Source organism: Poecilia reticulata, linkage group LG6 (genome assembly GCF_000633615.1).
Source record: "Poecilia reticulata strain Guanapo linkage group LG6, Guppy_female_1.0+MT, whole genome shotgun sequence".
In the NCBI taxonomy this organism is placed as follows: Eukaryota; Metazoa; Chordata; class Actinopteri; order Cyprinodontiformes; family Poeciliidae; genus Poecilia; species Poecilia reticulata.
The window spans coordinates 9,876,895-9,896,889 of NC_024336.1; the positions used below are offsets into that span (position 1 = coordinate 9,876,895).

Sequence of the window (19,995 nt, forward strand, 5' to 3'; positions counted from 1 at the left end):
CACACACACACACACACACACACACACATCTCCCTGAGAACACACAGTGTTCAGCTGCACCCTGCCTTTATTGTACCATAAAGCCACAGAGGACCTGATTTGTTGACCCGCCTCATGTTCGAGTACGGAGTGGGACCGAGCCGGGACGCGACTCCTGACCCGGATAACGACACTGGGGATGGAGGGGATCTCGTTATATTGCCGCTCACAAAGCAAGATCATCTGAAGACCCTCGGAAGGAGCTGAGTCGAATCAAGATGTGAAGTGATTGGCTTTCAGCTCGGTATTAAGCTCACTCCCCGCGAGCCAATATGAGCAGATGAAGCGTGAGGGGGGAGTGGAGCGGGTAAGGAAGCTGGGCACGGTTGGGAGACGGCCGGATCGGTTCTGTCCAATCGTCCGTTTCAGCGATCCGTCTTTTTAGCGGCCGGTATTGTTATTACCCACATTTGCGGTGCGAGAAAAAACGCGTTGGTCAAAAATGGCATTTTATTCCATTGGAATAATCTCACCCATAACAAATCAGCGTTTCCCCCACGGTCCTTCAGACAGAAACTTGGGCCTTTGGTGAGCCTTGTTTCTATTTTCCAGCTCTGACTGCAGACATGGCAACGTTAAGAGAGAAGGTATTCCCTCGAAGCAACTTACCAATTTATGAAGAGCGGCACTTACTTTCTTTACTGTCTTTCCCATTTTGAGGAGTCACCAATAGAAATGGGACTCTGTTGCCTATTTAATTAGATTAAATCCAAACAGACCTCACTTATCCCAGAAGGAAATTAAAGGTTGTTGTAACTCATATTATATAGTTTCCTTTAAAGAGAGAATTGTAGATCATCTCCTGTAGCAGTCTGTATTACAGCGGTTTTGAAGAAGCCTCTGAATGAAGACGCTCTGTTGTCGAGTCGTCCGTAAGTTTGCTGACGATGAGTTTGTTTTGTACTTGTGAGAGCACAGCGCCCTTTGATATCCCCCAAAAAACCAAAAACTCTTTGCTTATAAATGAACTTTCTCGAAACACCGACCGAATTAGAAAACTATAGTTTGCTTTTAAAGAACACTTCCGTTATGATCATTTAGAAATGTTTCCTAATTGTGCAGAGGGTCGTCAAGTTTTCATGCAACATGGAGATTCAACTGCGAAATCAATCAGTCGTCGATGTAAAATTAGCTGCATGTGCCGAAGACAGAATCAGATCGCTCTCATCTAAAATGTCTTTCCCCTCCGGTTACATTTAGGTTCATGAAACTTAATACACAGGCTGCAAGCAGGACCACAGCTGACTCAAATACTACGACAAGTTGCTGAGTAGTAAAGGACCATCAGCATCAAAGTTTCGACAATCTTCAAGAGCAAGTGAGTAAAAAAAAGAAAAGAACAAAATACAGTTTTTTTTGTCTCCGTACAGCGTGGAGTGCTGTATAGAAGTGTGCAAACTTCCTTTGTAAACCCACACAAACACACGTCAGTTATTTCCTCTATGACCTGCATCAAAGTACCTTATTTTTTTTTACGTCTGATCACAGTTTTGTGGTTGCCGGCCTCCTGTGTACACACAGCAACATTTACCAGAAGCTTTAGATTTTTTTCTAATCCTAAAGAGTGACTGGCTGCACTTTCAGAGAATAAAAATTTACTTTTACAAGCCGACTTTCTAAAACTATGTTTCTGTCGCAGTGCCAATACTAACAGAAAGTGTAAAAAAATAAAATAAAATAAAAGAGTAATCAGCAGTAGAGAGCAATTCATCGGGAGGTGACAACAGGGACAGGAGCTGAGGAATGACCGGAGAAATGCTGGGAAAAGATGCAGTTTGTTGCTGTTCAAGACACCGGTGACGACGACTAATGCACTTTCTGAGTTAACGCCTCGCGCTCGGTCAGATATGATGTTTCACAAAGTCGCTACAATGATGACGAACTTTTAATAAACTCTGGCCGAACTCCGGCTTTCAAAAACTCGGACGTTGCACAAAAATGTTGCAATTTAATTTTCAATTCGAAGGTTAAGGAGATAAATGAAAATTATTATTACAATTATTGGATTCAGCTACTTGCCGTGTTAACACTCAAGGACACATCTACATTAATGATTTTTATTTTTTAAACGTATCATGTAGTTTTTTTTTTAGCTCCAAAAATCCTGGCTGGCAGTTCTGCATCCAAGCATTTTTATAGAAAGTTGAGTGGAAAGAAAAAGTGTGGTACAAAAAGGTGTGCAAGCACTTCATGCTTCCCTCTGCTGACAAACTTGGTAGTGATTTCAGTTTCCAGCAGGACTTTGCGCCTGAACATGCTGCAAATATTGCCAACACCCGCCTCAATCGCCATGGTGACATTGTGACAAAGCAGAGAGGATGAACTTACTGAGCGTCTTCAGCAGAACCACAGACTAATTAATCACATCTATACCACACTAAGAATTCACAATATGTCGCGAAGGTGTCATCGTTGCAATATCAGTGTGTGACGGTGTGTTAGGAGTGCGGCAACGCAGCAACTTTGTTGCCGTATTTAGTGACTTTTCGGACTAAAAATTTGCATTGGCCAAAATCGGAAACAGCAGGAAAGACTTTTTAAATTGGTATCCAACGTTTGTGCAGCAGAAATTTTTGTGTTTGCCGCCATCATTTTAAAGATATTAATAAATGTTTCCAGAGGTTCTGGAAACCTGTTTTCTGTTTGTGCCGTTACAATTTTTAAGATTTTACAAAAAAAAGTTAGAGGTCACCAGAGGTCAACTCGCCCGCCCGCCGGCAGAAACGTAGCACCAACGTTTGACAAAAATTCCCTTTCATTTATAGAAGGCGCAGCTGTGAGGTATAATAATCGGTCAACAAAAATAAAGTTCTGAAATATATCGCTTGTATTTTATTTATTTATTTTTTATAATATACGAGTTTCATTTGATCTGTTATAAACCTATAAGCTGGTTGAGGTTACCAAGGTGCACGCTTTATAAATATAACACTAAACTGCTTTTAGCTACTGTTCAAGTTTCCATAGCAACAGCAGCAGCCTGCTCTGTTCTCTTAGCCGGCTTAGTGCGTTTAAGTTTTCTGCATGACAGTGTTGGCATTGCCCAAACACACACCGTCTGCAGGACTCACCGTTGTGGGACATGCCCACGGCCAGGCACTTCTGGAAGCGGCAGTATTGGCACTTGTTGCGGTTCTTTTTTTGGATCTTGCAGCGGCGTTCACACCTGTCGTACTCCAGCTTCAGACGGATGGTCCGCCGAAAGAAACCCTGCAGGAAAACAGACCCAAAGAAGAAACAAGAAATATATAATTATGTATTGTTTTTAAATTGGAAGAGTGAATTAAATTTTTTGGGCTGGAGAGAGAGAAAAAAAAAATCAAGCAGACCTCGAGAAAGCAAATTCCTCGCAACGTTTTGAAAGAAACACTTTGACGAGGAGTTACTTTTTCGTGAGATGCAACATCAGAAAACACTGTTTCTAAGCAATGTTTTTCTGAGTTACATCACTTTGAAAAGAGAAACGTTTCGCTCAGATGAAACATTTTTGCGTTTGGAAAATATAAAATAAACCAACCTAACCAAACCAACGGTTATCTTGTTCTCAATATTCACAAAGCAACATTGAACTGATTCAGCGGATCACATTAAATCCATTTTAGTCACAGGTGACACCAAAGCGCCGTCGCTAAGGCCCAGAAATGGTCAGAAAGCAAGAGGTGACCCGGGGTTACCGAGACGCTCGACCAGCGTGTTCAGCCCATGTTGAATGACTCTCCCCCACTAACCCCGGCGGGTCACATGCGAACCCAGGCCGACACGAAACAAAGGCGCCGGGACAGCACTTCGGCCCCGCCCCTAGAAGACGGCGAGCCAACGCTGCTTGTGTCCGGTGTCATAACCGGTCAGTGTGCTGACATCACAGGGAGTCGCATTTCTCCGCTGCGGTCAAAAATCCAAACCAGGGGCGTCTATTTGTGGGACCGCCGGCTCGTTTTACACAGGGATGTTCTTCCTGCAGGTGCCAAACTTTCACCTACCTACCGGCTACATGCAGAAACGCTGGTAGAAGCTGGAGTGAAGCGGACAAGCGCAAAATCTCTTGGAGCACTTGAGCTTTTTTTTTTTTTTTTTGCATTTTTGGCACAAATCAACCCAAAACGTCAGTATTGAGTTGAGATTTTTCTATGAGAAGGCAACAGCAGGTGGTGTGAAATGGCCCAGTTAAAGTCCAAATGACAATTTGTGGCGAGTCTTGAAATCGAATGTCTATCGCGCTCCGTTCAATCTGACCGAGTTTGAACAATTTTACAAAGAAGCAGCAACTTGAAGCTGTTTTTGTAGAAAGGGTGGCTTTAAAAAGTGTCGACTTGTGGGGGTAAATATAGAAGCATGCCACACTTAAAAGATGTTTTTAGCAACAAAAAAAAAAATATAAAAAATCTGAAAACCAGTTATTCTTTTCCTCACACTATAAGACATGACCTTGCATTGGTCTGCGAGATAAAGATCCTGTTAAAAATCTAACATTTGTGATGTTTGCACAAGCTTTTCTATTGCTTATTATTAAAAGTCTGCATGAAATCAGATCTTCAATCAAACGGACCCGTCAGATGAAGCCGTTTGATCTGCAGTTGTAAGYTTAAAACCCTAAATAAAGAAGGTTTTCAGACTGATCTGACTCAGTATTGACTGATGGGAAAAAGGCGGCGTGTGGGTTTATTTAGCAACAAAACAATGTCATGTAAATGAGATGCATCTTGATGATTTTTAGACGTCAATGAAGGTTTAAACAAACCACAGAGTGACGGCTTGGTTAAGATCAGCTGCACCTTCTGCCTTTGCTGGCTTTGATCAGGTCAGGTTTACTTCAGCAAAGCAAAGGTGTTGTGTGCTTCTGCAACATCACGCAACACGTTTCCTTTCTGACGTGACTTTCTACTATAGGCAGAGGTTAAAGTGATCGAGTTGACCTATGGCTTCTGCGATAAGCCGTTTTACAACACAAAACCACACATGCTCACCTCTACACACACACATACCTTACACACCTCTTGAACATTTTCCATATTGCAACCAGAAACTTTAGTTTACAATAAACTAACTTAAGTTTAGTTTATTGTAATGGGTGTAGAGTAATACAAATACATCTTTTTAATCCGTTTTTATATATAAATTTCATCAGTGCTTTGCAGAAACTTAACAGAACAACAACTGCAAGTCATTTTTGGAGGTTTATAAATGGAAGAAGGGTTCGATGAATGCGCATATGAAACTGGGGGGTTTGGTACCCCAAAAAAGGTTAAGAACCACTGGATTAAGCATTTATTGCATAATCTGGGATTAAGGCATTTGTTTAAAATTTCGTAAAAAAAAACCCCAAAACAAAACATAAAACCCACTGCTAATTGCTAAAGCCTGTATTTGTCTATATTTACACACATTAGTTGTAAATGGTTACAAAGATCCCTTTTATGTGAAGGTTCGGCTTCACATAGAAAGCCCAACCTGGACACAGAGCCGTCTCACTGCAACTAAAGTTCAAAAAGATTGAAAGGTTTCTTATTGTTGTCCTTTGTTTTCTCTCAGAAACAGCCGTGGGTCGTTCTACAGCGAGGCTAGTGAACAATTAACAAAGAGATTAGCGAACGAGTCCAAGTGAAGCCGAGCCCGATGTTTTAGAAGTTACATCAACACACGAGTCACAGGACAGGTTCTGGAGGCAGAGCGGTCGATAACGCTGCTATACAGCTTTCCTAATGTTCTTAGTTGCTTCATTGGGTTGATCATTAGCAAAAAAATAAACAAAAAAACAAAGAGGATGTTCAGTCAGGACTCAGTTTCCAATGTTTCACCAACATCTTCGCTAACGATGCAGCGACTCACCTTGCAGCCCTCGCAGGCGTGAACGCCGTAGTGGTAACCCGAGGCCCGGTCAGAACACACGCGGCACTCCAGATTGAGCGAAGAGGAGGGAGATAAGAGCTCCTCCTGGGTGGGAGCCATCCCGCAAACAACGGAGGACGGGCTGGACGCCGGCGTCAAGGCGTCTGCAAAACACACAAACAGTGACTGTGGCACCGCAGCTTTGACAACAAATATAAAAAAAAAAATAAAAAAAAAGTCAGATAGAAACTGATTTCTAAAAGACGATGTATCCAAAGTAGGACTCAAATGATTTATCATGATGAATCAATTAATGATGTAGACGTCAACTAATTTAATAATCGATTAATCGTTAACAGGAACATGCGGTCGGAAAAAAGACTATTTGCTAAAAAAGCCAAAAAAAACAAAACATTCATAGCAGAAATTAAGCGAACATTGTGCAAAACGGAATTGAATTATTTGTTTATTTGCATCTTCTAATATATTTCTAACCAGATGTAAAAAGACTTAAGTGGTTAAAAGAAACATCTGTAGAATGTGGCAATTTTTTATTCGATTAATCATCAAGATAACTGACAGAATAATCGCTTACTAAAATAATCGTTAGCTGCAGCCATAAGCAGAAAGATTAAATGGTATCCACATAAATATTTTTGTCGAAATAAAAAAAATAGCAGAAAAGGAAAGAGTCACAGTCTGCAAAAAGTTAACATTGTTTTTGATTTTGTTGGTAATCTGTAGAAATCGGCCAATCACACGCTCAATCAGCCTGATAAAAAACCCAAAGAGTAAGATCTTCAGCAGATAACAGGAAGGCGGAGAATACAGCAAAGTGGCTCTGTTTTATCGTTTAGTTCTTTAGAAAAGCCTGATTTCAGAAAAGCTGGGCGTGCAAACGATACCAACAAAGACGCTACGAACAGTTTACAACTTAAACTCTGTAATGTCTGCATACGTTTTAAAACAGCAGAAGTGTTTTACAGTGTGTGATGTCAACTGTGCTTCTAATATAAAATAGGATTAATCACGATTAACTGTGATGAATTGATTATTGAAATAACTGTTTGCTAATTTTTATAATCAATTAATTGGTAACCAGAAAATGCAGACTAAAAAAAAAGACGATTTACTGAAAGAATAACATAATCAGAGCAAAACATTACAAAAACATTTTGCAATCAAGATAAAAACTCTTGTCTGCAAATATGTTCTACCCAGAACTGTTTCTGTGAAAAAGTTCACCAAGTTCAAACTCTGTAAAGAAAATAAATCTATCAAGCACCCTTTGATATTGAAATATTAATCAATTAATCCAAAAACAGTCAACAGATTAGCCCTACACTGTACTGATGTTAAGTCAAGCAGAAAAAAATGATCTTTTCGCATGCCAATGTTGATTCTTTTTAGCCGCAAATGCACTAAAAGAAATACCAGGTTACTGCGTTTCAGGCAGTAAAATGTTCATTTTCATATTTGAAAAAGGGGATTAAATGGTTAAATGAAAAATCATTACGTACCAATTTCTTTTATCCAATTAATCGTCAGAATAATCAATTACTACAACAATTGTTAGAGTAATTATTTATTCTACATTACGAGTGCAACTGACTAATGTTCCCAAATTTTCTCATTTTGTATTTCTAAAAGAGAAATTGGCTAAATCTATATCAGCAGGTCACAGCAAATAAAAACATTTTTAAAAATTGCCCAAAGCATCTCCACATGAAACCAGATTTAACACTACAATCCTGTTTTTGCCTTAATCCACAGACTTCGCATTAATTCAGTAACCTTAAGATATTTTGAAGCGAACAAAGAAAAAACTATTAACTATTTCCGCCTTAGTGAAAACATTTGCTGTTCTGATCTACCAAAAAAAAAAAAAACCTGTGAAACTCAAAAAGATTTTTGACCTTTTTCCCCTCAAACAAAGACACTTTGTTCCATGATAGCAACCGTTTACACTGAGATCTCAGCATGCTAGCTGCAACAGCATTACAGTGGTACACAGGGAGCAGCAATGATCAGGTCACAGGACTTTAGCGCGGGTTGCCAAAAACACTCGTCTATTTTCACCGCCTGAGCGGAACATGGCTGGCAGAGCCTCCTCGGTGCCCACAAAGCACCGGCGAAGTGGTGCAAAACAGTGGCTCTAAGTCAAGCCACATGAGTTTAGGTGAGTGCTGCCAGGCTGGGGATAAGCAACATTTGGCAGCGGCCTGCGTTCCAGCCTCGTGCAAATCCACATGTTTCATCCGAGCGAGGACACGGAGAACATGCCAGCTCCGAACCTTCACCGTCTCTCCACAGATGCATCATAAAAGCTGCTAAACCCCCTCCCAGCGACTCTTCCATGACATCATCGGCATTCCTGCCATTGCTTCCACAGTCTTCACTGCGTCGGCAGGCCTGCGCCGACCTTAAAACCTGCAAGGTGCCGACAACATTATTATTATTTTTTTTTTTTTTGACAGATTCGCCGGACTTCCGACGTCTTTTAGTAGGGAGACGCAGCAGCGAAGCGGATGTTTCCCGAGAGATCGTGTAGGGTGGCAGAGGAATGTGTGAATTCCTCACCGAAGAAGGGGGAGGAAGAGAGAGTAGGAGATGAGAGAGGAAGCTGTGAGCGCAGGAGAGAGAAGGCCAACAGGAACGAGGGGGACTGGGCCAGGAGAGCGTCTCATTGGGTAATCAGGAAAAGACTACAGTTAATCTAAACCCTTTTTGCTAACAGGCTTTAAGATGTAGGCCAGTAGAAGAGGCTGAGCAAGAAAAAAAAAGCGGACTGGGAACGCATTGTAGTGCAATCTTAATGGAGGTTAAGAGACAGTGGTGTTTTCCCCGAGGTAAATCAACTTTAAGACTTTTTAAAACTTTATAAATGCCACTCTGAGTGACATTTAAAAAACTGTAAATATAAAGAATTCATAAGGCTTTCTACAGTCAGTGTAGTGCCAAGTTTAAAAGTTTTTTTTTTTTTTTTCATGAATTTAGCCTCATGGGTTGACGGAACAGAAGTGAGCCAATGGTGAAAACGAGCTCCCTTACGTAGACATGCTAACACGCGAGCTAGTGACGCGACATAAGAAAGTTAAAAATGTCAAACTTTTTTTTTTTCCACTGTCGATACTATTGCGTCACATGAGTGGCGACGGCTTTTACCCGTCGCAGTCGTTTGTCATCTCTCGTGCGTTGAGCGAGAGCTAGCTAGCTAGCTAGCTACTGAGGGTGGGGATGTTAGCCGCTAACGGCAGACTCAATCGCTTCAAAACACAATGAAGATGTCGGCACACGACTCAAACTTTTCCCTGACAGCCCCGCTCCATGAGGGGAAAAAAGAAAACTACACGAGATTAAATAGACCTGATCAATTTAAGACGACAACCATGTTTTTTGTGCATTTTATTTGGATTTGATTGACCAACTCAAAGTAGTGCATATTTGTGAAATTGTGAAAAAGAAGAATGCATGTCTTTTTTTAGTTTAAAAATAAAAGTCTAAAAGGGTGGTAAAGGCATGGGAAGTCATTTTTCACAACCCATGTAAGTGTGAAAAAGGTGCCAAGATCAGAAGAGAGCAATACTGAACTATTTGACTGTCATGCAAAAAGGTATGCGTGGAGGACTTCTCTGCTTGCGTTACCTAGGACAGTGTTTTTCAACCTTTTTTGAGCCAAGGTACATTGTTTTAATTGAAAAAATCACGRGGCACACCACCAACCAAAAATGTAAACAAAGATACTCTGTAGCCGCCTATATTACATATATAGTCATTCTTATCAAAGTGTCTTGAATAGGAATCAAACAAACACAAAAAATTATTTTTATCATATTTTACATTTCTTATTTCAAATTGCACTCAACATGTCCACTTCAAAAATACACCTGAATAATGCCACAACACTGTCGTGTGTGATGTATGAATGTAGTAACATTCATGCATCACTAATTCTCGTTTTAATGTAAAATGCTCTGTACCTACTGCCATGTAGTGATAATAAAATTATTATTATATATAATTATTAATATATATTATTATTACATGATTACGCTGCTAGTCACTACTACAGCAAAGACAATCAAAGATGGCATTATTTGCAGATAATTAATTCGTTTTCAAAAAATCTTTTAAAACCAATTACCATATCTTCCGGACTATGAGCGCACCATACTATAAACCGTAGCTTCACATTTTTTTTAACCCCCCGGGAAACTTGCATATATCAGCCGCACCGGGCTACAGGCCGCTGGTATATCTGCCGCTCTCGGTTTCCCAGCAGAGGGCAATGTCCTAACAACTGCTGGATATATTAAGGACGCAGTTCTCAGTCTCCAAATCCGGTTTTGTTCACGCCGAGTTTACGTGCAGCGGCTTTATTTCCCTCCTGTACTGCCAGATCGATACTCCTCAACTTAGAAGCTGCATCATATGAGTTTGAAAACATTTCTCCGTCGTGCCTGCTGCTAGCGTGTGCTTGTTCTAAATCAGTGGTCTCCAAACTATGGCCCGCGGGCCGGATCTGGCCCGCCTCCACATTTGGTCCGGCYCCCTGAACAATACCAGAGAGCATTTAGATTTTTTTTCATCTACCGTATTTTTCAGACTATAAGCAGCTACTTTTTTCCTAAGCTTTGAACCTTGCGGCTTATATATGGATTTTTCTTCAACCACCAGGGGGCTCTTTAGCAGGAAGTGAATCATTGGAAGTCAAAATTGGAAATAAAAGCAGAAAACGCCCATTAAAACGGAATTAGGTTTTAATAGGGAATTGAAATTTGAGAATGTTGTTGATCAGTTAAATAGCATTGAGGGGAAAAAGAAGATTTTTTGTTTTTTTTTTAATAATACTGGGATCATTATGAGAATTTGAGGTAGAGATATTAGGATCCAGTAGATGGCAAGCTGCCGTTGAAATCTAAAGAAGAAGAAGGAGGCACCCATTTTCATTTAGCACATGCATGTGGCAGACACGAAGGATCAGCACTTTTACTGCTACAGTTACTGTTCGGAAACTACCGTAATCAGTTCAGTTAAACAGTTACAAAAATGTCATGTTTACCGTTTTTTTTTTTTTTTTAACTTTGGGGTTGCGACTTATAGTCCAGTGCTGCTTATAGTCCGGAAAATACGGTATTTATTTCATTAATAGCGTTATTTATTTCCTGGATTTTTTCTGTGAAGAACCCAGAGAGGTTATTTGTGCTTTCTGGAAAACAATAAATTTTTACATTTAGGCACTCCTGCAATCGTCACACTTTTTCAGTTACAAACCGACTCCGGCCCCCCACCAGAGAAGGGAAAAGTTATGTGGCCCTCACAGGAAAAAGTTTGGGGACCCCTGTTATAAATGAAAATTAGCGCGTTCTTCTTTGATTTCCAATTTCGACTTCCAATGATTCACTTCCTGCTAAAGAGCCACCTGGTGGTTGAAGAAAAATCCACAGAAAAGCCGCATGTTCAAAGTGTAGGAAAAAAGTAGCATCTTGTAGTCCGGAAAATACGGTAGGTGAAATTGGATAATTTCCATGGCACACCTGACGATCACTCACGGTTCACAAGTGTGCCACGGCACAGTGTTGAAAAACACTGACCTAGGATACTGGAACCTTCAGACCCGTTGTGGGAGGACTGGTATTCCGTGACGTCGAGGGAGCTAAGGGCGTCCTCGTCAAGGGATGTGGGGATGTCCTGAAGCGCCTCCATGCTGCCCATGAAATCGTCATCACCACACAGGGGGCCATCCAGCACCGAGTCCTCCAGCGGAGACGGGGGCTGGTAGAGGCTCTCTATGTCGACCATTGTGATGGTGGTGCGTGCTGGTGGTGCCGTCACACATGAGACTAAAGGCCAGAAATCAGAAGAGGGGAGAAAGAAAGATTATTCAGACAGATAACACAAAAAAATACTGGCACACACCATCAACGATGTATTTAATGTTTATTTTCACCATCTAATGGGATTGTGGGATTTTCTCTTTGCCTTACAGGACAATTTTATACCTGGAAAAAGCCTGCCACAGAGGAAGGGCATCTTTTTTCTTTTCACATCTTGAATTTTTCTAGGTGAGGTTGGATCAATTCCTGTGTGGTAATGTGATAGAAAGTAACCTGCACATCAAACAACAGTCAAATGTTAGTTGCGTTATAGCAAATAGGAAACCAATGGGAACAACAGCAACTCGGTCACGTAACAGCCATTTAACGCCACACTGCATCGTCAATGGACGACGACATGAAGACGGTTCTGCAATGTCAGTAGCTACAAACCTCCAAACTGCACGTGGCAAATCAGATTAGCTCAAGAACATTGCATAGAGAGCTACACAGAACAGGTTTTCATGGCCAAGCATCTGTAATGACGGCTTAAATCACGTTATACAAGACTTTATATTAGAGCAACGAAAAGTGTCAAAATCAATCTTGCTTTAGCATGACACCATTGGACTTTACAGTAGTGGGAGACTCAATTGCCTCCATCTGCCAATCATATGGACGAGTCTACGAAACAGACCTTCCTCATCCAACATCGGTGTTTGGCCTCACAAATGCAATTCTGGAAAACGAATCAAAAATTCCCATCAACACAAGCCTAAACCTTGTGGGAAGCCGTCAAAAACGAGTTGAAGCTGTTACAGCTATAAAGAGTCGGCTAATATCATATAAAACCCAGGCTTTACTTGCTAAGCGCTATTTGTTTGTTTTAGTTGGAGTTTTTAATACAAAGTGACAGTGAAGACGGGTTAAGTCAGGTTTATAGCTGATGCGTTAAGCTGGGAACGAGGGGGATGCGCACCAATTGTGCCGTCCCTGCACACTGGCCTCTCAAGCTATTATTTCCAGATTATGATGCCTGCTTGTGCACCTCTGAACTTTTGTAACTTAACATTTTTCTGTACTAAAACGCAGTGGGCCGCTGGTGGACCGCCTTAGCATAGCTACCAACCTGGTCTGGCAGATTTTACGGGGGAAATTCTGCCTATGAGTAAGAATGGGATGTCACTCAATTTAATTTGGGTGTGAAGGTAAGTGACCAATATCCTTATCAGCATTAACAGCACTGACTAATGCATTTTTATCTACAAGTGCTCATAATTCAATACCGTATTGGTTAATTCAGCCCTAATGAGCAAGACACCAAATGGTGATGAACCTGAATTGGCAGAGCACAGAGAAATCTAATCTGCATTATTAGTATCATCTCCAAGATGTTCAATCTATGTATAACACCTACATAGTGTAGCGTGTTAAAGCATAAACAGGCAGAATGAGGAACTGATACACAATGCGCCAAGACTTTATATAACACAATACCATTTCTTACATTTCAATAAATATAACCAATGATGAGTGACGCATCATGCGCTGTGGTATTTTAACATTTTAGTACAACATTGTGACTGTATTTAGGTATATATATGTCACTGGGCCAGTGACATGTATACTGCGACACTGGCTTGAGGAGACTTGATAGGTTGGCATGTGTAGCTGATGAACTCTGCCGAACTGCTTGATGTGAAGATGGAGAGAGCTACAGAGAGGACTGGACGTCCATGAAGAAGTGGCAGCAGGAATACTCTGTAGATTAATAAATGTAGCCCCTAAACATTTGCTTGTCAATCTTCAGTTATCCATATTCATCAGACACTCCAAAGAAAATCCAATGAGAGGAGGAGAAGTGTCAAAAGATGGTGTTTTTAAAATTACCGTGTGTCATGTCACCACGTTTAGGTGAACCTGATCTTGTCCTGTAATTTGTTACAGTTCAAATTTATTTCTTCTTTTATCCACAATATTCTCTTGAGAGCTGTTGTCCTCATTTTTTCCCTTTCCCTCCACCTTGGTCTTTTTTACTTTTAAGCACTTATGGGGAACAGTGGCAAAGCATGAAACTGCTCTCACATACACTCCTGATCAAAATCTTAAGACCAGTCAAAAAGTTGCAAGAATTTGCATTTTGCACTATTGGATCTTAAGAAGGTTCCAAGTAGATCTTCACAATATTAAAGGAAAAAATCAGTGCAAGAGACAAGAACTTTTGAGCGGGGAATTAATTGAAAATTGCATTTACACTCAAACATGATTTTTTCAGCAGACCAAAAGTTTAAGACCATAGTCTTTAAAAGCCAAAAGCTGTGCAAAAATCTGGATTCCATGTCATTTTCTGTCAAGTCTTTACAGTGTCAAGACCTCCTGATGGCAAAAGCAAAAAAGCTCACCGACTTTGAACGTGGTAGGATTGTTGAGCTGCATAAGCAAGGCCTCTCACAACATGCCATCGCTGCTGAGGTTGGATGCAGTAAGACAGTCATTTTGCATTTTTTAAATGATCCTGAGGGTTATGGAACAAAAAAGTCAAGTGGTAGACCCAAAAACTTTCACCAGCTCTGAGCTGCAGTATCCAATTGGCTGTCCGTCAAGACACGGGACGATCCTCTACCCAAATTAAGGCCATTACTGGTGCTGACTGCAGCCAATAACCATCAGACGGCATCTGCGAGAAGGGCTTCAGAAACAAAAAACGTCTTCAAAGGCCACGTCTTCATCAACGCCATAAAATTACCCGTTTAGACTTTCCAAGGGTGCACCAAACATGGGACATTGACAGGTGGAAGAAAGTCGTCTTCTCTGACGAGAAAAAATGTAACCTTGATGGTCCTGATGGCTTCCAACGTAACGGCATGACAAGGAGATCCCACCTGAGATGTTTTCTAAACGGCACAGTGGTGGGGGCGCCATCATGATTTGGGGTGCGTTTTCCTTCAATGGAACAATGGAGCTTCAGGTTGTGCAGGGGCGTCAAACAGCAGCTGGCTATGTTGAGATGTTGCAGCGGGCATCCCTCATGACTGAGGGCCCTCATCTGTGTGGTAATGATTGGGTTTTACAACAGGACAATGCTGCAGTTCACAATGCCCGCCTGACAAAGGAGTTCTTCCAAGAGAATAACATCACTCTTTTGGACCATCCTGCATGTTYYCHRGATCTAAACCCAATTGAGAACATTTGGGGATGGATGGCAAGGGACGTTTACAAAAATGGACATCAGTTCCAGACAGTGGATGCCCTTCGTGAAGCCATCTTCAACACTTGGAGCAACGTTCCCACTAGCCTCCTGGAAACACTGGCATCAAGCATGCCTAAACGATTGAAGTCATCAACAAGAATGGTGGAGCTACTMATTACTGAGTCCTTTTTTTTGACACTTTGATTTCTGTTTTGGGGGGTTTTCGGGGGTTTTTGAGCTATGGTCTTAAACTTTTAATCAGCTGAAAAAAATCATGTTAGAGTGTAAATGCAGTTTTCAATTAATTCTCCGCTCAAAAGTTTTTGTCTCTTACGCTGATTTCTTCTTTTAACATTGTGAAGCTCTACTTAGAACCTTTTTAAGATCCAATAGTGCAAAATGCAAATTCTTGCAGTTTTTTAACTGGTCTTAATTGATCAGGAGTGTATTAAGCATTTCTGTAAAACTCGGGCGCTGTAGGCGGATGGCTGAGATTCCATAAAGGAGCGATCATACCAGTTACCTGCATTTCTCCTGACTAATTCCTTCCTTCCCCACAATCCTAATGATTACTAAGCTTTATGAGCGAGTTGGGCTTCTAGCCCAATGGGTCCAATCGACATAATAAATGTATTATTTAATGTATCATATTTATGAGCGAGCGTCTGCAGTTGTAAAGAAAGTTTACCTTTTGCACAAATTGTCCGGCGGACATTCGCTTTGAGTCCGCCTCGACCAGGCGCAGTCCTCCCAAAGAAGTATGTCAGAGGATGTTGGAGGCAACATGGACTGCTACTGCGCATATTACATAACAGGTAGTTGCCAGGTAACCAAAGAGTAAGTGATTGATGCCATAGTGACGAAACGCATCATTATCGTTTTATTGCCCAGCCCTCTCTGCCGGTACTGCTTCAAGGGACGAAAAATAAAAGTTTTGACTAAAATTTGTAAATATAACTGTCCATTAATAAACAACTGATTGGGATGGGACAAAGTCATGGTGGTAAACATTTTTTCACTTTACCACAGCAAACTTTGATTCATTCAATTTTGTGTGACAAAATGCAAAAGGACAACTAGCTTTTATCGCCATGTTTCACAGTGTGGATGTTTCATCGCATGAAACATCAGCAGAATCAGACAAAAGGACATTGAATAGAAATCCATGCCAGAAAAAATAAATAAATAAATAGGAAGTAGACAAAGGAATAAGTAATGGGCTATCACATAATGATGTGAAATGTGGAAAAAAATTAAGGGGGTTTGAAAACTTTTTACCGTTTTCACCTGAAAACCTTTTCAAACACATTCATAACTGGACTCATGACACCTCCCACCCTCTGATAATGGACCAAGCTAGCCTCATGTTTCCACCAACATGCAAAGGAATGTAAACACACACAGAGCAGATTAGCTGGAGTCTGGAGAGGTTTAGTCGATGTGGTTTGAAGACAGACACACATACGGACAGGAATGTCATCCAATGTCATTTAGTAGCAGGACAGTGAGCGATTGGTTATGGTTGCATAAAGGTTTTGCCTAAATGATTTACATGTTTGTGTCAACTAAACCAAGACTGCTAGGGGATGTAGCACTCACTGATTAGCTTAGAATTAGGGTTTGAAAAGGGGATGAGTAGGCAAGACTCCAACAAACACATCAAATGAGTTCAAAACCAGAGGTAACAGGCTTGATTTGGCGCACTTAAAGAATAATTGACCAATTATCAACGCTGGAATCATGTATGGAAAAAAATTCTCACAAAGGCCTGTGGAGGTTTATTGTACAACAGGTTAAACGTTGAATTAGCAGCCTCAACCGATAATCACGTCACTGTCTGTGCAAGCAAAGGCTAAATCTGATGAGTTTCTACTTATAACCCAGCCCACACAATATCCATCTACGGACAAGACAGGACAGCTTTTAAACTCTACAACAGATAAAAGTAGTTATAGTGTGACATTGGCATGAAGACAGCTGCTTGGTTCCCCAACACAAGCTAGCTCAAAAAGTGAATGTGGACCCTCAGGAAAGTAAACGTCATCCACAAGGATTCACTGATGAGTTTGCACCCTCAGTTTAAAGAGTAGTTGTAGATTACTTTAAATCTACAGATGGCCATATGTCTAGATAGGTTGATGATTATAGATTATTTCATCATCACCAAGAATTGATGAATTTAAGGTACTTTGGAAACTCCGTAAATCTGAACTTCTGTCACCGGCGTTTGCTTGCGTCTTTTCTTCGAAATCTAAAAAATGAGCACTATTCAACTTAAATAAATACTACTCACTTCAGGTAGATGAAATGCTGAAATGTTCTTGAGATTGAGAAATAAAAATAATGCTGACGCTGTTGCATATGTTTTTGATGTGAAGTTTTTAAAACCCACATCCGATTCTTTACCTTCTTGATTCATTGACTTGAGTTGAATCAAAGTATTCACTCAAAGCTAAACATCCATGCACGTAATGCAAACCGGCATATTTAAAGTGTGAGCTTTCCCCGTGAACGCCGTCATTCCACCACAGGCAAAGATGACCTATTTTGGCAAACAAGAGGTGATAAACGGCGCGTTGGGAAGTAAAACAATCTTACCTTAGTTAATCAAAGAGTTGGACGTTTTCTATGCAGCGTTAAATCCCTGACTGCATGACGTCTACCTGCTTAGAAGGGCTTGTTACAATCATTCATTGTCGGTCCATATGTCTGACTGCATGAAGGGGCCACAAGTTAATGTTTAATCCATCTATCTTGTGGCCCGAGTCCCAGCAATCCTGTGAGAGGAAGAACCCAGAGGGACAAAACAGAAGGAACGTAGGCCGATGGGGCTGTCCCACCAGCGTGTCTATGTGTCTGAAGAGTCCACACTATGAGTTCAGTCTGGACAGTAAACACTCAACCCAAGCCTTATCACTTGACTTTGATATACTGGCAAGCAGGCCCTTTTATCGTTATGGAGACTGAGCAAAGTACAGCTCAGCCAGGGTAATTGAGACTTGGCTTTATTATGTGTGGGGTGTTGTGCTTTTTTTTGTGGCAAATGAGCCACATTACGAAACAAAAAGAGATGATATAATCCTTTCAATAGGAAATGTATGATTTAAACGCATGGCGAAGAGCTCATTTTACACTAGAAGACCCCATGCTTGTTAGTGCTGATATGAACTACTACAAAATGGAAGCTGTTTGATGCTGAGGAATCAGTGTGGTGATGGGTGTACTTTAACACCCCCCTGGTCAAGTCGGTGCCTTATTCCTGTCTTGAAGTGTTTAGTGAAAGAAGCTTCAGGAGCCGCCACTCACAACAGCAGCTACATTTCTTGTGTTAAGCCGCTCCTTCACCAGAGTGGTCAGACGTTTCTCACCTGGTTTGATGAGCAAAGTAACAGTAGTGCTGCCCAGTGGGTTTCATTTTGAAATCAAGTTCTCAGAGTCTGGAGGAAAGTGGAAAAATGTCCTCGGTGAAAAGGCATCGCTAATTCACTTTATGAAAAGGCTCTTTTTATTTTCCTGGAAAACTTGTAACTTGTTCACACCGATAAAAGAACCAATCCCTGCTCTAGTGAAGAACACTATCCCCGTTCTTGATTGGCCAGCTCACTCTCCTGATCGAAAACATCTTAGAGAACCAATGCAGTGTTGACTCTAGGAAGATTAGAGCCGCAAGACCCGGCAATTCAGACAGCCAGAGGCCATCATAAAACCAACCTGGGCTTCCTTAACATCTCAACACTGCAACAGACCACACTGATGCAGCAATTTACATAAAGGGACCAAATATTACATCCAGAACATACTTTTATGTTGTATCTTACACAATTTCCCCTTTTTGTTTAATTTGGCCTTTTTATTACTTGTAAACCGAACTCATCACAAAGAACATTAAAAAAATTCAAGAAATGCATCCCTCTGAGTGATGAATGGAAATGAAATGAATAATTCTTTCACCAAATTACGGAATTGATTCATCTCGTAATAATATCCCAGTTTATTGACCACCATTTAAACTTGGACGGTTGAAATGATGCGAGAAAAGTTTTCAGAAACTTATACCAACACTTCAAAGACGCATCAAAAACGATGCACCTGAATCGTGACAAATGCGTCACGTCAAGCCTCGACTGCCACATAAATCAACAAGCTGGTTTTAACTAGCGTCCAACACGTGTTTTCGAAGTGCTAGCTGAGATTAGCAGTCTTATTGCCTGTCAACATGACCTGCATCCAGCGCCGCCCCCAGCGGAGAAATAAACAGAGTTACATAAACGCCCTCCGCCCTCACCAACCTCATCCCCGGTGGACCCTGACCTCTATGCTGACAACGTGTTCACTGCCCGAAATGTTCTCACAAGCGGGGTGAGCGTACACGCCGACCAGGCTGTCAGAGGACAGGCCGCGATGTGACCGTGTCGGGTTACCTGAGGGGTCTGCGGTGACCTGCCTGTTGCTCCCCTCTTCTACCCCCTCGCCCCACCGCCGCCTGTTTATAGCACATCATTACGTGGTGGAAAGTTGGCCTGCGTGTGCCACTGTTGTGGACTCACAGCAGACGAATGAAAATATCTAATTACCGTTATCAAGAGCAGGAAATTGTTTTGGAGCAGCAGCTCGCCCAGACCGTAGGTTTGTTTTTGGGAAAGGTGTTTCAATAAAGTGGGAAATGTGGCAAAAAACAGAGCTGGTCAACAATCTCAGCTCAGACTTACAGACATTTGTTTACAGAGACTTCACAAATTCATTTTATTTATCATTTCTGTTTCATTTATTTTGGATGTTTAAAATGTCTTTCAGTTCCACTGTTTAAATATTCATTGGAATTGAAAGTTTAATGATCTTTGAGAACGTGTTCTTGCATTATTACGCCATCATCATTACATTACTTGAAAATGGTCTCAAATCAGCAATATTATCGCTTATCGCAATAACCTCTGGGACAATTTATCGTCCAGCAAAATTTGTTTCCGTGACAAGCCTGATCATTACCGATGGGACAAAATTAATTTTTAGGTTTTACAAAAAGAGTACAGATTTAAGAAACCTCACATTGTGTTTGAAATACTTTTTAATGATCTTTTGATGACTGAAATATTCCTAGTCTCTAAAAAATGTTTCATTTACCAC

General features: G+C 41.0%; 1 protein-coding gene across 1 annotated transcript in view; it reads right to left on the reverse strand.

Moving 5' to 3' along the window:
* Positions 1 to 13,746, reverse strand: part of pparab (peroxisome proliferator-activated receptor alpha b) — a 23,497-nt gene extending 9,751 nt beyond the window's left edge. Inside the window, exons 1-4 of the mRNA XM_008411129.2 lie at positions 11,868 to 13,746; positions 11,460 to 11,708; positions 5,866 to 6,029; positions 3,111 to 3,249 (exon numbers count right to left, since the gene is read on the reverse strand). Coding sequence (XP_008409351.1) covers positions 3,111 to 3,249; positions 5,866 to 6,029; positions 11,460 to 11,708; positions 11,868 to 11,898 — 583 coding nt within the window. The 5' untranslated portion in view covers positions 11,899 to 13,746. The remainder of the gene's footprint in view (positions 1 to 3,110; positions 3,250 to 5,865; positions 6,030 to 11,459; positions 11,709 to 11,867) is intronic.
* Between the last annotated feature and the right edge of the window lie 6,249 nt (positions 13,747 to 19,995).